Source organism: Pempheris klunzingeri, chromosome 13 (assembly GCF_042242105.1).
Source record: "Pempheris klunzingeri isolate RE-2024b chromosome 13, fPemKlu1.hap1, whole genome shotgun sequence".
Classification (NCBI taxonomy): domain Eukaryota; kingdom Metazoa; phylum Chordata; class Actinopteri; order Acropomatiformes; family Pempheridae; genus Pempheris; species Pempheris klunzingeri.
In genome coordinates, this window is record NC_092024.1 from 19025117 (window position 1) to 19040836 (window position 15720).

Consider the following 15720-nt stretch of genomic DNA (forward strand, 5'->3'; position numbering starts at 1 on the left):
GTGGGAGCATGCTGCTATTACTTATAGCACGTAGTCTAATAATTATATTTATATCGCAGATTTACTACATAATCACACATTGTCCGAAAAAACATACAGATGATTTAATTGATAACACGACTTTGGAGCAAAATGTTTTCCAGTTATGAGTATTTGGATGTTTGATTAATTTAGAGGCTTCGTAAGTGGCCCCTTTAAGAGGCGGGCCTTTTAGGACCTTGAACGTCCAATGAGGTGCGAGCTTCTCAGAGTCAGCCAATGACGTGCGAGTACATTCCATGAACGCCAATAAGCTTCTGGTCCGATTCATCGCTTTTCAGGAAGTCGGCAGTCTTGCTTTCTTCTGGTGGTACTTTGACAGCGAGCTAGTTAGCTTCACTTCACACCACTGCTGACTGACTGACCTCCGCTCCCAAAGATGGCCGGTGTTCGAGCCCTTGGTGTTCTCTCCAGACTTACATCAAGGAGATATGCTCTTCATACAGGTAGAAAAACCTTATGTTCGGTATATGGAAATCAAATAAATCCAGCGTGGGAAATGATACAGAAAACTACGTGGTTAGCAGTGTGTCTGACATGGGTAATTAGCTCTTTTGGTTAGCTGTTAGCTCCATAGACTGTTGTGCTGAAATGTGTGGCATTGCTTCATACTATATGGTGGTTTTGCTTTGTCAGCAAACACATTTCTCAATGAAAGCTTAACCAGAATATTCATTGAAAGTTGACCTTTTAGTTTTTGCGAACAAACTTGGATGTGAACTTGCTATCTGCGCTAGTTAGCGGGGTGCTAAGTTAAGTCAGACAAGTGGGGCGGCCTGTGGATCAAACTAAGTTTTGAATCTGAGTATTTGCTTCTACTTTTGGCTGTAAGCTGATAGAGATTTGAGGTTTTGTGTCACTGAAACGCTATTGTGACTTGTGACTGTTGTCTACAGTCGCCACTTTCCGTCTGAATGGTAGGCGGAGAATGTAGGTGAAGGGTCATTTTCCACTGGATTGCACAGCATGGCCGAGACTGTCTGAGGTCATGGCAATAATATTATGTGAACTTAATATTCATGTCATGTGTATGTTACACGGCGACGTTTTGTTTTTAGGGCTTGATATATAGTGTTTGTAATATTCACAACAAGGCTGAAGCAGCTAGACAGATTGGATGACTCAGATGTTGCATGTAATATTCGTTGGACATGAAGCTGTGATAAAGTATTGCTTACTGTCATTTTCCTTTTTTACAGGTGGTACTTTTCGCACCTTCTCAGTAGCTCCAGCGATGCTAGGTAAGTCCTGAATCAATGTGCATCCATATAGTGTTTGGGTAAAATAAATGGGTCAACAGTGACACAGTTAATTTCTCACCATTCAATATCCTCCTTCTCTATTTTTAGCCCGAACACATGTGGACTATGAAGTCAAGGGCGATGTTGCTGTTGTGCGGATCAACGACCCAAACTCCAAGGTGTGAGCTCCTTTAAAATAGAAGGCAACAGGTTTTTAGTAATGAATTATGCGGATGTGATGTGAACCTAATGGTCATTCCTCCTTGCAGGTTAACACACTGTCAATCCAAATGCAAAAGGAGATGGCAGAGGTGATGGGTGAAGTGTGGGCTAACAACGCTGTTCAAAGTGCTGTCCTCATCTCCTCAAAGCCAGGATGCTTCATTGCTGGAGCTGATATTAAGTAAGAGGAATCTCACTGAAAGCCCCTTACACTTAAAATTAGTGTGTGGAACTTCACTCAGGTCATATGTCTACTTTGTCACTTATTGTACAGTATGATTGTTATGAAAATTGCATCTCTGTTTTCCTAAGCGTGGTCTTAAATTGCAAGTTTGTGGCTTAAATACAACACAAACTAGTATTATGCACTCTCAGCATTAAGATGTTTTTATTACATTCCTAGGTTTTCTATAATTTTTTTAACATCTCTTACAGTATGATCCAGGCCTGCAACAGTGTGGAAGAGGTCACCAAACTTTCTCAGGAAGGGCAGAAGATGTTTGAGCTGATTGAAAAATCTCCCAAGCCCATTGTTGCTGCCATCAACGGCTCTTGCTTGGGAGGAGGCTTGGAGGTAAAAAAAAGAAAATAAATAAAAAATCAGAATATTTCAGCACCTAACTATATATTTGACTATACCGTTAATATTTGACTGGCATGATTAATAACAATAATGTGTTATCTAATGGGCTCTTTTTGCCTTTCAGTTTGCCATTGCCTGCCAGTACAGAATTGCAACAAAGAGCAAGAAAACAGTTCTTGGTACTCCTGAAGTAATGCTGGGCCTTTTACCTGGAGCAGGTGGTACGCAGAGACTCCCCAAAATGGTTAGTACTAGAATTCTATTCCCCAAGTTTATGTTTTTTTACTTGACATCATTTGACTACAACATGAACACAGTATGTGAAAGTGTCCTATAATAGCCATAACATAGTATCTTACATCAGGACAAGAGCTGACGTGGCCTGGCTGTAAAGCAAAACAATCTGGTTAATGCTCATAATTGGTTTAAGATGTGTACGTGCGCCTTCAAGACCCTGCCAGCCTGCAAATGACTTACCCCTGCTCATCCTGTCTAGTTTTTATTAACCCTGTCATTCAAAGCACACAATTATAACTAATTACAACATACATTTCCCATTAAAACTTGTTTCATTTTATTAACTATTCGCAGCACCACACACTCTCATTATCAATTATAAATCACTTCACATGTCTTCTTTAGGTCGGTCTACCCAGTGCCTTTGACATGATGCTGACAGGAAGAAATATCCGAGCAGATAAGGCCAAAAAGATGGGGCTTGTGGACCAACTTGTAGATCCTCTTGGTAAGTTATCTCAGTTCTTATATAATTAAAAAACAGTCAACTGACTCATAGTAGTAGTTTGAAAGTATTGCCTCTGTTTAAAATTGTAATCTTTAGTTAGTAAATAACTACTCACTGTAACACTTCATGAGTATTTAACAGTACATGTGATTAGGGATGAGAGGTGATAAGATGATAATGGTGATTATTCTTTTTATTGATTCGTGACCAATTTGCTACATGGAAATAAAAAAAGGCCTGCCTGTGCAGAGCTATTCTTTAGAAAATAGGCGCGTATCCTCAGTAACATTTGAATAAATTACAATACTCCTTTTCAAAGGACATTTGCTTGAATTAAATATAAAACAGTCACATAAAATCAACAACTATTCTGCAGAAAAATCAGTGTGTGCTTTCTCTGGGAGGATCCTAGATCTCTTTGGGCTAATTGTATCTCTGAGTGGACAGAACACTCTCTCAGATGTTTGCAAAAATCTGCTAAGCCTTGCTGCGTTGCACTAATGTTGTTACAACACAGGATATTTACCCAAGGTGAGATGTGCTGCTCGGCTCTGCGTCGAGTGTCATATTAATGTCAAGCCTGGAATTTAAGCCCATGATGCACACAAAGACATTTCAGCATTTCAGCATATTGCTGGAATCTTATTTGAAATGATAATTCTACAGACATCACAAATCTTCATTCCTCATCTTTCTTTCTCCAAATGAAGCCACGCTTTGCACAGTTTCTTCCTCCACGCTATCACTCCTTCATTGTTGAGAGTTTCCAACAGCTTAGACACATTAGTTTGATGTCATTGTTTTGCAATTCACCACTGTCAGAAAAACATGCTGGCATCGATAAAGGGAGTCGGATTGGACAATTTGGAACTGGTTCCGAACTGGAACCACTTCTCGATACCCATCCCTGCATCTGTTGATCTTTAGGTCAGTTGTTAAGATTATTCTTTGCTTAATTTTCCTGCTTGTATTACAGGGCCTGGCCTGAAGAGTCCAGAGGACAGAACAATTGAGTACCTTGAAGAAATTGCCATCGACTGTGCCAGAGGTATTGTCAATAAGAAGATCCCTCTCCGCAAAGAAAAAGGCATGATGCAGAGTAAGTTGTTTTTTAAATTTGACTTTATATTGTCATTTGTTTCATTATGATAAAATACTACAGTAAGTAAGAGTGACTTTCTCCATAGAAATTCAAGACTACGTTATGAGCTTTGAGCTTGTACGGAACCAAATCTACAAAACTGTCCATGGTAAAGTTATGAAGCAGAGCAAGGGACTTTATCCAGCACCCCTCAAAATAATTGAAGTAAGTAAAAACGCTCTACAAATATTTTTATTTTAATCTGAGTGGTATAAGGAGAACTCAAAATCCTGAGCCATCTGTAGTAAAGAGTCCAACCAGTGTGCAACTGTACCTCTTTAGCATAGCAAATAGTGTTGAAGGGGCTACTCAACCTATAGAAAAGAAGTTGGTACTTTTGATAATCAATAAATGTTTAATTCATTTGTCAATAAGAATACTAAAGATTCACTGGTCACGGCTCGTTAAATATGAATAACTGGTTTGTGGTAGACTACCAAAAATATTTTTACAATTTCTCCTTAGTGTGTGAAGACTGGAGTAGAACAAGGCCCCACTGTTGGATACTTGGCTGAATCTCAGGTAAAGTTTGTATACCTACATTACTGATACATTTATTATTTACAATAGTACGTTGTGTAAGTGAACATCACCAATCTTCATGTTTGTCACAGAATTTTGGTCAGTTGGCAAAAACCTCAGAATCGGGCGCCCTGATTGGTCTCTACCACGGTCAAGTTGTATGTAAGAAGAACCGCTTTGGAACTCCGGAAAGAGAAGTGAAGTAAGTGTTTATCTCTTTCAAATGCAGAGCCTGTGTGTGATAAACAAGATTATTCTGAGTCTTTACTTTGGTTTAAAGCAAGAATAAAATCCTTTTTTAGGTCATAGATAAACCATCTGTCTTTGTTGCTTACCTCTAGGACTCTCGCCATCTTGGGAGCAGGTCTGATGGGAGCAGGTGTCGCCCAGGTGACTGTGGACAAAGGTGTGAACACAATCCTGAAGGACACCACTGTGGATGGACTGGCAAGGGGACAACAGCAGGTTTACAAAGGGTAGGTTCATATCAGGTATTTGAATAATTGTTTTGGTCTTAGAAAATGTTTTTACAGCAAGTTAATTATTTAATTCACATGCTACATTTGATAGATACAGTTCCAGTCTAAACCTCAAACCTTTAAATCAGCTCTGAATTATGATGATTGTTGTTGTAGCAGAAATGTGTTTGAACCTAAGATGTGTGCTCTTAAAGTTTGTGGAATCTTTGTCTTTTATTGTAAACAAGGCTCAATGACAAGACCAAAAAGAGGGCCATCACGTCATTTCAGAGGGACTCCATACTGTCCAACTTGTCTGGCCAGCTGGATTACAGTAGCTTTGAAAAGGCAGACATGGTTATCGAAGCTGTGTTTGAAGACATTAAAATCAAGCATGCAGTCCTGAAGGAGGTGGAGGCTGTAAGTGTGACTGAAAAGCAGCTTAGTAGGTCTTTGTTTAAAAGAGAATGTATTCACTTTGTTATAAGTATAGATCCAAGATGAATATAATCTGTGAAAAATGCTTGATATTCAACATGGCTACAGCTACATGATAAATGACACGATGCCCTTGTCATACATGTTTTGTCTCCTGGCATCTCACATCAGACAATAATCACAATCAAAACATACAATCAAAGCTGATATGGACAGCTGGTAAAATAAAGTGACAAACTTTGTTTGCTGTAGGTATAAAGGAATTGTGCTATATTATTTTTCACATTTGCATATCTGTTAATAATTTAAACGTGATGTTAAAGGCTTTGAGAGTCTTGAAATTTTTGGTTTAGGTACCTTGAAATTGCTTCAATTGTATTCTTAAAAGGATGTATGAATCATGTATGTAGCATTGAATCCAGGACAGTATTGCTGTGAGTATTAATTTAGCTGTGTGTTTGAACAACGATCTAACAGACCTTTGCCTGCAGGTGGTTTCCCCTCATTGCATATTTGCCAGCAACACATCTGCTCTGCCCATCAAGGATATTGCTGCTGCCAGCAAGAGACCAGACAAGGTTTGTACTTGGGAGCCTCGTAGTTTTAAAAGAAATGAAAGAAAACAATGTCTGAATTCTGTCTCTCCGTCTGCAGGTAATTGGAATGCACTACTTCTCTCCAGTGGACAAGATGCAGCTCCTTGAGATTATAACCACTGATCAGACGTCTAAGGACACCACAGCCTCTGCTGTGGCCGTCGGCCTGAAACAGGGCAAAGTCATCATAGTTGTCGGGGTAAGGATTGGCGTTATGTTTGTTTTCCTTTCTCCTGTGTAGTTACTGACCAATCAATACCTATTTTAAAACCTGAATAAATGATTAATAATGAGGTTGTAAAGTGGTTTACAATGATTCTGCAAAAATATGACTCCCAAGTCATGACCACCATGATGATGTATCTTAATAATTATAACATTATTGCAACTCAATAAAATATTACACATCTTTTTTTGCAGGATGGACCTGGATTCTATACGACAAGGTGTCTGGCTCCCATGTTGGCTGAGGCAGTACGAGTACTTCAGGTTCGTCTCACATACAGTAGTTATACACTGGATTTGGGATACTAGATGGACCGGGTCAGCACACTTGAACAAAGCGTATTCATTATTTCAGGAAAGCTGTTACACATATTTATTTATCCACATGCGCTTACAGGAAGGAATTGACCCCAAGAAGTTAGATGCACTCACCACAGGTTTTGGGTTCCCTGTTGGTGCAGCCACTCTGGCGGATGAAGTTGGTATTGACGTTGCGGCACACGTGGCAGAAGACCTCGGCAAAGCTTTTGGCTCCCGCTTTGGTGGTGGAAATGTGGAGGTTCTGAAGGCCATGGTGGACATGGGATTCAAAGGTATGGGTGGTCACACTGAAGGATGAAGGAAGTTTTCTTTGGATTAAATAGTTGAGCTTTAATGTTTTGTCAAAATGTGTTCATCTTTGTGTTTTTTGTACTCAAGGCCGGAAATCAGGAAAGGGTTGCTACATCTACCAGCCAGGACTGAAAGTCAAAGAGGTCAACCCAGAAATTGGAGATATCCTTGAGAAATACAAGATGACACCAAATCCTGCTGTGTAAGTTTATTGTACAATTTTAGACGTAGCAATATTGAGATTTAAGTCCCACTATGCACCTTGTCATTTATAGAATTACTATTATCATTGCAAGTATAAAAGTGATTAGATTTTAGAAGTGAAAATAGTCCCATTCATTACTTATAAGAAATGTATTTTTTTATGAACAAGACAAAACCTATTGAGCCTTGATATTCTATTACATTTTAAACTGTTGAAATACTCTGTCAGACCAGGATTCTTACTTGTGAATCTTTTTACAGTTCATCAGACTCTGATGTGCAGTACAGGCTCATTTCTCGATTCGTCAACGAGGCCGTGCTGTGTTTGCAAGAGGGCATTTTGAACAACCCGTTGGAGGGAGACATCGGGGCTGTGTTTGGCCTGGGATTCCCCCCCTGTCTCGGAGGTCAGAGTTGAACCTTATTCATGGTCACATGAGCCTCTCAGAGGATGTATACCCTGTCAATGAAAAAAGCATAACATTGGTTTATGTTTGATGTGAATTTGAAAGTGCTGCAATTGTCACTATTGTCATGGGATGAAGTGAGGACTTGAAGGAACGACTTAGTTGTTTCTCTGTTATTTATGGTTCAGTAACTATTTCATTAAACTGTCTATAGAGAGCTTATACTGAAAACTTGTCTCAAATGAGCCGAACAAAACGGAACCAAAGCCAAACTGTTTTATGAAGCCAATTCAGAGATGATGAGATCAGATTAAGATTTTGAAACACAGACTGATTAACTCACAGTAAAGCAGCATGTATACCTATAACACTAAAATATTATAGTACACATGAAAATTACCACTGCAATCAGCAAAGCCACCAGAACTTTTGGCAGCATGTTGTAGACCTTTTGGCAAAGAGCTCGACACAACTAGATGTTCAGATTATTACTTTGTTATGCCTGTGATCATTCCCTTGTTGGTTCAAGATGTGTAAGATGCAATGACACATTGAAATAACTTTGAAGTAACAAAAAGGACACCAGTGAGATCATTTCTTTTCTAGCAAAATGAAACTTAGTTCAGACTTGTTTAAAGCACATCTATGAAACAGAAATTCCTGGTTTAACTAGTGATCAGGCTTTGTGAAGCACCCCTGCTGCGTTTACACAACAGCTCTCCCCTGTTATTTATCCTGTGATAACATTTCTAACATGATGTCTCTTCACTTGCAGGACCTTTCCGTTTCGTGGACACCTTTGGTGCCGACAAGCTGGTGGAGAAGATGAGACAGTTTGAAGCAGTCTACGGGAATCAGTTCACACCATGCCAGCTCCTTCTGGATCATGCGAAGGATTCTAGCAAGAAATTCCACAAGTGAACGACCCACCGTGTGTGCCAGTAGCGTTAAATAGAACTCCAGCCCGCCACTGCAATGTGCCTAACATTTGTATCATGAGTGGGGGCAAACATGCTGAAAATATGCTCAGTTTATACTTTATTATGTTCATCTAGCTAAAACTAATGCAGTCTAATAACAGAAAAAGAATCTTGCAGTAAGCTCTACCTTCATGGAGGTGTTGACTCAGCTGTGTGTTTAGTTTGGAGGGTGTAGTTTGTGGTGCCTTTGAGCTGCTTTGGCCTTCCAGAGGGTATATAGAGATGTTTGTGCTATTTGGCCTACAAACACTGACGCCAATGAGGAGGACAAAAGCCTCAATAAAAACGGAACATTACAGCCCTCCTGAAGGTTGGATTTAATGCAGCACTGCTGTACTTGGCTGCATTAGTTTTAGCCTGGTGCACCTAATAAACTGGCAACGGAGTGTTTAATGTCAGCAAAAACAATGAGGTTTTTTGTACTTTAACATTATTGATTTACTTGATGTATAGATTGAGGAGCTGATGGGCGCTAATTATTCACACATTGCAGATTTAAAAGCACCATAGAGGCAGAAGAATTCAAGTATTTTCCAACTGGCAAATAAATTCTTCATTATAGATGAATGTCTACCAATATGGTTCAGCGAGTGTCTTTCTTTTTTGTACATTAAAGACCGTCGGGTCTGGTTTGAACAGAAATGTAAATGTGAAGCCGGAATAAAAATTTTGTTACTGAATCAACCACGTTTTTTTATTTTCCTCTCTCAAGGTGCGTTCAAGTGTCAGCCGGGGGGTAATTTATCACGGCTACAGAATTGGACCATAGCTGTGCACCACGAGAAGATTTGCTCAAATCCTATTTGTCGCGCAGGTCACATGTCTTATCTCCATTGTCCGCAGAGCAGGGTGTGTACCGTGGGGAGGCTGTGTGGGATGGGCCGAGGCGGATGGGTGTTTTGTTTTTTTTCTTTTTTTTTTTCTCCAGCAAGCATCCTTAAATATCTTGTGACATCGCTTCCTTTCAGAAGGATGCTCAGGGCGGAGGAGACGCCGCGTCCATCGGGATGAAGGCAGCGGCACACATGAGCTGTCTGACCTCTTTCATGAGGTGAGAAAGGAAAGAGAAGCTGCTGCACCTGTGTGTGTGTGTGGAAAACTGTGGACCCCGCCCGAGAAAATGGCTTTTTAACGCGGTGAGGATAGTTATGCTTTTTTGCGTCTGACCAAAATGTCTAAAAGCAAACACTGCGAGGCGGTCAGGGTGGTGGTCCGCTGCCGGCCGTTCAGCAGGAGAGAGGAGACAACGAGCTGTGAAAACATTTTGCATATTGATGACAAAGTGGGGCAGATCACCATCAGGAAGCCGAAGGCACCACCTGATGAGCCAATGAAAGTATTCACGTTTGATTCTGTGTACGGCTGGGAGTCGAGACAAAGCGACATCTATGATGATGCAGTGAGACCTATCGTGGAGTCCGTCCTCCAGGGCTTCAATGGGACTATTTTAGCCTATGGACAAACTGGGACAGGTAAAACACACACCATGCTGGGGGTTTCAAACGACCCAGAGATGAGAGGGGTTATACCAAATTCATTTCAGCACATTTTTACCCAAATATCCAGAACTCAGAATCAGAAATACCTGGTGAGGTCATCCTACCTGGAGATCTACCAGGAGGAAATCAGAGATCTGCTGTGCAAAGACAACAACAAGAAACTGGAGCTTAAAGAAAATGCTGACTTTGGGGTTCACGTGAAAGACCTGTCTTCAGTGGTCACAAAAAACGCCACTGAGATTGAGCATTTGATGAACATGGGCAACCAGTCCAGGTCAATTGGGTTCACTAACATGAACGAACGCAGCTCCCGGTCTCATGCGATTTTCGTCGTAACCGTGGAGTGTAGTGAGGCTGGGCCAGATGGTGAGGACCACATCCGCGTGGGGAAGCTGAACATGGTCGACCTGGCTGGCAGCGAGCGCCAGACCAAGACAGGTGCTAAAGGGAAGCGACTGAAGGAAGCAACCAAGATCAACCTGTCCCTCTCGGCACTGGGGAATGTCATCTCGGCTCTGGTGGACGGGAAGAGCACCCACGTCCCGTACAGAGACTCCAAACTGACCCGCCTGCTCCAGGACTCACTGGGAGGCAATGCAAAGACAGTCATGATAGCGACAGTGGGGCCGTCGCACAAGAACTTTGAAGAATCCCTGGCCACGCTGAGGTATGCCAGCAGGGCCAAGAACATAAAGAACAAACCTCGGATTAACGAGGATCCCAAAGATGCCCTGCTGAGGGAGTTTCAGGAGGAGATTGCACGCTTGAAAGCTCAGCTAGAGGAACGGGGGATGCTGGCAAAGGAGAGGAGGAGGAAAAGGAACAGCAAAAGACTGAGTAAAAGTATGGCTGGAATGGAGGAGGTGTTCGGTGAGCGGGATGCGGATGTATGGAAGGCGGTCATGGAGGAACCAGAGGTGAACCATTATATGAAAGAGGGGAGTGTCATCCCCACGGCTCTGACCTGCCAGGAGAGCAGTGTGAAGTTAAGACACCTGAATGAAAACAGAAAAAGCATAGAGGACATGCAGTGGGATCAAGATGCTCTGGAGAAGATCATTGAGAAATATAAGGTACATGTGGAGATCATGTGCCTTGTTTTAATACAGTACAGCTTGATAAATGAGACACTGGTGGAACAAAAGAAATTTACATAAATAATTAATTGTGTGTCTTTGTTCACAGGCCATGGAGAGCAAACTGTTAGTTGGGGGTAAGACGATAATTGATCACACGAATGAACAGCAAAAAATGCTGGAGCTGAAGAGGCAAGAAATTGCAGAGCAGGTATGTATAAAACAATAAAGTAATACTTTTTAAATGTTTTTTCCAACGCTGCTTCTCATGAAACTTATTTTTTGTTCCTTTTCCATTTATAATAGAAGCATAATTGTGGGTTTTCTGAGGTTACACAGACAGATATTTTTGAAAAGTACGTGCATTTTGAAGGGTGCACCGTTTGCACTCATCTCGAATGGAGCTGGAAGTTCTGTGTGATTTGCAGATAAGAGGAGAGAGAGAGATCCAGCAGCAGATGATGCTGCAGGACGAGGAGACGCTAGAGATGAGAGAGACGTTCTCCTCCCTGCAGCAGGAGGTGGAACTTAAGACAAAGAAGCTGAAGAGGGTAAGATGACTCACCCGCTGATGTGTCCCACTCACAAAAGCAATTGTCCTGTAATTTAATCACTTAATCTTATTTGCAGTTTATAATCCTTTTTTTCAAGGGAGACGTCACTGGGAGGGCTAACACTGGTTTAGGCCCTCTGTGTGTGTTTTATATACTGCAAACATCTTGTCTAAGAGAGCTTTAGTGACACCAGTAATTAATATGTCCCTGCTGTGTACAGCTGTATGCCAAACTACAGCTGGTGAAGGCAGAGATAAAAGATGTCATCGATGAGCATGTCACAACCAGGCAGGAGCTTGAACAGACACAGAATGAACTCACCAGAGAACTCAAGTACAAGTGAGTAGCCAGATACCGTATTATGATAATATTTTCTCATCATCCTCATTATATGTGGCTTTCTGTGTTACCTCCATCATCCCAATACATATAAGGATAGATAAAGTATCAAAATAAATTTGAAGAGTTGACTGAATCCATTGTTTTATCCTGGCAAAGTTCAGCTGTAGGTGGTGTGGTCATAAAGAGCCACTGTGTTACAAAAGGGTTACAGTCATTTATGCCGGGATGCTACACGATTTAATTAATGAAATGCAGTAAAAGCTGTGTTGTACTGTATATGCAGATGTCATTTATGTCATTCACAATACATCAGACTGTGTAGATATTCATTTAGATGATAGCAAACAACTATTTTTGAATGCGTCTTTGAATTATATGTATGTATTTATTACTGTAACACTGTCTTCTCTTAGCGTTAACTGAAATTAAAAGTACATTCAGGTGGTGGGTAAAGTAAGAGCATGAGCACGGGGACGGCTTCTTCTCGATCGCCATCTCCATCAACTTTAATGTCCGTCTCAACCCTAGGACAACTCTACACATTGTAATGCGTCACCTATATTAAATTACTTCACAAATCTTAACCACCACTACCAGCAAAGTACATTAAATTATGTAGTTCCCTGTTGAAATTAAAGAAAATAATGTAATATATGTTAACCTTGAATACATTATTTAAATTCTCTCAAACCTGAGAAGGTAAAATAAATAAAACAAAAATAAATCTCATCTTACATTATTGTGAAATATAGCAATATTCTGCAAATGTAAATCTAAAACTTTAAGGATACAATGCACAGTTAGCATAGTTTTTAACTACACTACTTTTTTAATACTTTATGTTACGATAAAAACAACAAACTTCACGTGCCATCGTGTCCTGTCAGACTATACCTGCTGTGTAGCTTTAGTTCAGTCAGGAGATCAGGGAGGGATCAATGAGAATGTAAACTGTAACCAGGCAGGAGAAGAAAGGCTTTTATTGCTTGTTAAGTAGTTTGTTTAATGGGCAGAGGGATAAACTTGCTAAATGAAATGTATTCATGTGTAATATTGCAAAATTTTCCAGGCGGATATTTTTTAATATGTATTCTAGTAGTGCACTCTCAGCTAACTAGTATTCTTTATTGCAGATATCTCTTGATTGAGAATTTTATACCTCCGGAGGAAAAGAACAAGATTATGAACAGGCTGCACTTTGACAGTGAGGAGGATCAGTGGAGACTCCAACCAGTCCTTCCATCAGAGAGGTCAGTCAATTAAGTTCACATAACTCATATAAGCTACTGTAAGTGTCACAGTAAAGATACAAAATACTCAAAAAACCCATCACTGGAGCAGTAGAGATACTAGTCAGTTACCAGCATGAGTTACCTGAATAGACCATAATGCAATGCAGCTGTAAGGTATATAGCATTAGACCTACAGAATATGTGTTTAAGTAAGATGTGCAAGTGTTGCCTCTTTAAAACTGGAAAAACTGATTCCAATTCTTCTCCATGTATTACACCTGAGTGCACCTGTGCTTTCCCTCTCTAAGCCAACATTCTGGGAAATGGAGGAAATCAGTAACAGAAGTATAAATACATTAGGCAGTCTGAAGGCACTCTAAATTGCCCGTAGGTGTGTGTGTGTGAGTGTGAATGGTTGTGTGTCGGCCCTGTGATTGACTGCCAATCAGTCCAGGCTGTAACCTGCCTCTTGCTCTACACCTAATAGATGAATTACCTCCTTCAGTACAAGTCATAGACTGAAGATACAGAGTTTACGTTGGTTTAACTGTGATTTTGTATAACTATCATTTTTCAAATCATTCTAATGGACTAAGTTTTTGCATTAGTCAGCCCCAGTGTCTGTTTTTGTACAACCACCAGGAGTCACCAAAGTCTGATTTTTTTAATAGAGCTGTAAAGCAGTTTGACCTTACATGCTACAAATAATTAATGCATTCTGCCTTTTCCAAGTAACAGATATATTTACGTAAGGGCGACCAGATACCCTTTGCATTTGTCTTCAGTGAGACAGCTTGAAAGCTTAATGGAAGATGGCACAGGGGAGATTTGTCTGGTGGGAGCTGATCAGTTGACCATATATGGGGTACTTGAGGCTCCACAACCTTGCGTGTTAACCGGTAAACCAAGTGTACTAAACTGCATCCAAATCCTCCTTCCCATGTCTTTATCCCAGTGCACCCACTGAGGTTAAGAGAAGGCCTCTCTCAGCTGTGGGATACAAGAGGCCAATCAGCCAATATGCACAGATGGCTGTTGCCGCGGCAACCGGGGCCCCGTGTAGATACCAGGTCAGTGCTCGGACAGTTGGCAAAAGCACGTCACAGAGAGAGATGTGAAATAATGGTCTTGTGCTTCCTATTTCCATGTTCACAGCCCGCCTCTCTGCTGGGGGATGTGAAGATGGTTGTAGCCATGGAAACCAGCTTTAGCAGTTGCACACTAATGTCATCAATGCAATGTCACAAATCAAATACTGAACATTTCCAAATAATAGCCAGCACTCAAATAATTACAAGGAATGCAGTCCTTTGGAATAAATAAAGGTCAAGGAAAAGAAATTACCCACCTGTAATATATCACACAGGAAGTGGTCTTACTAAAAAATGCATTTGCATATGTAATTGTGCTATTAAACCTACATCTTGATGTGTTCTTACAGGCTGAGAATATAATGCTGTTGGAGTTAGACATGTCTCCACCAACTATGTTCACCTTGAACCTTAATGGCACTCACCTGGAGAGAGCCTTCTCTCCCAGACTGTTGCGGGATCCTCTGGTAAATGTTCCCATGAGAGAGAGGACCGCTGCATCGTCACGGGTCAGGAGGTCCCAATCCTGGTGAGAAAGCAGCTGACAAAAGACGAACCTCTTACATGGTCACAGATGCTGAAAGTTCCCCTGTTTTTAGGTGCTTTAATTCAGGATAAAACTGAACTTTGCAGAGGAAAAGTTATGCAGAATTGTCATGAATTGAGTTAAGCTTTGTAATTGTATATTGGATCAATCATAGTAATTGAAATGCTGTTAGAAAGAGTGTAGTAGTGGTGTCAGTTAGAGGGGCACTGCTTTTTTAACAGTAAGGTTTGCTGTTAAGTTTTGCAGAAAGCAAGTTTTATATATATATATATATATATATATATATATTTATATTCATGTTGATTTTTATGTTTATTTATTATTATTATTATTATTATTTTAATGATCTACAGGTATCAAGCACCACAAGCAGCATCCGTCACATCATCTGCATCATCCACACATCTGACATCAGAATCTCTGAGCTTCTCTCCCTCTCAGAGACAAAGACCTTCCTCTGCTGCTTATCTCTCACCTGGAGGTCCACTGCAGACAAGCCCCTGATATGTGTCAACACAACTGTGCACAGGGCTGGCCTCAGTTCAAGGTGGCACAGAGGACTCCAGACTGGCTAAAAGGCATCTGGGAGACATGAGGGGGAATCTTATGCCTTGATTTAAAATTGATTTTACACTTTACAAAGCATGTATTTGACTTAACTGGCTAGACAAACATAATTTCTTGCCTACTGTTGCCTAAAAACATGTACTTTCTTGTGGCTTATGCCAGTTTCAGTGAATAGCACAGCCAACATGTTATCTCTAAAACCAGGTTTAACATACAGTAAACTGTTATGAGTTTTTTTTTAAGCAACACATATTTTCTAAATGATAAAAGCTTGGAAAATATATCAGTCATTGCCAAAAGAGTGGATGGTGATGGGAGGGAACTGTGGGCCACAACTACTGCTGATCACCCTGGTTTTAGCCTGTACGCTTGATGAATTGTTGCTTCAATTTCTAGCTA

The 15720-nt window shown here is 40.7% G+C and overlaps 2 protein-coding genes across 2 annotated transcripts; both read left to right on the plus strand.

Annotated features, from left to right (window-relative positions):
• The first annotated feature begins 342 nt into the window (after nucleotides 1–342).
• hadhab (hydroxyacyl-CoA dehydrogenase trifunctional multienzyme complex subunit alpha b) lies at nucleotides 343–8990 on the plus strand. The gene is made up of 20 exons (XM_070842449.1): nucleotides 343–485; nucleotides 1239–1280; nucleotides 1389–1459; nucleotides 1550–1683; nucleotides 1938–2076; nucleotides 2210–2329; nucleotides 2728–2830; nucleotides 3807–3929; nucleotides 4018–4136; nucleotides 4437–4493; nucleotides 4586–4695; nucleotides 4835–4969; nucleotides 5200–5371; nucleotides 5881–5967; nucleotides 6044–6184; nucleotides 6406–6474; nucleotides 6608–6803; nucleotides 6910–7024; nucleotides 7288–7433; nucleotides 8209–8990. Exons 1-20 carry the CDS (start codon nucleotides 419–421, stop codon nucleotides 8352–8354), a joined length of 2292 nt encoding a protein of 763 aa, XP_070698550.1. The 5' UTR covers nucleotides 343–418; the 3' UTR covers nucleotides 8355–8990.
• Nucleotides 8991–9549: 559 nt separating this feature from the next.
• Nucleotides 9550–15258, plus strand: LOC139211594 (kinesin-like protein KIF3B). The gene is made up of 8 exons (XM_070841854.1): nucleotides 9550–10985; nucleotides 11098–11199; nucleotides 11417–11539; nucleotides 11763–11881; nucleotides 13018–13134; nucleotides 14072–14186; nucleotides 14558–14736; nucleotides 15108–15258. The coding sequence occupies exons 1-8, from the start codon at nucleotides 9585–9587 to the stop codon at nucleotides 15256–15258; spliced, it is 2307 nt and encodes a 768-aa protein (XP_070697955.1). The 5' UTR covers nucleotides 9550–9584.
• The last annotated feature ends 462 nt before the right edge of the window (nucleotides 15259–15720 follow it).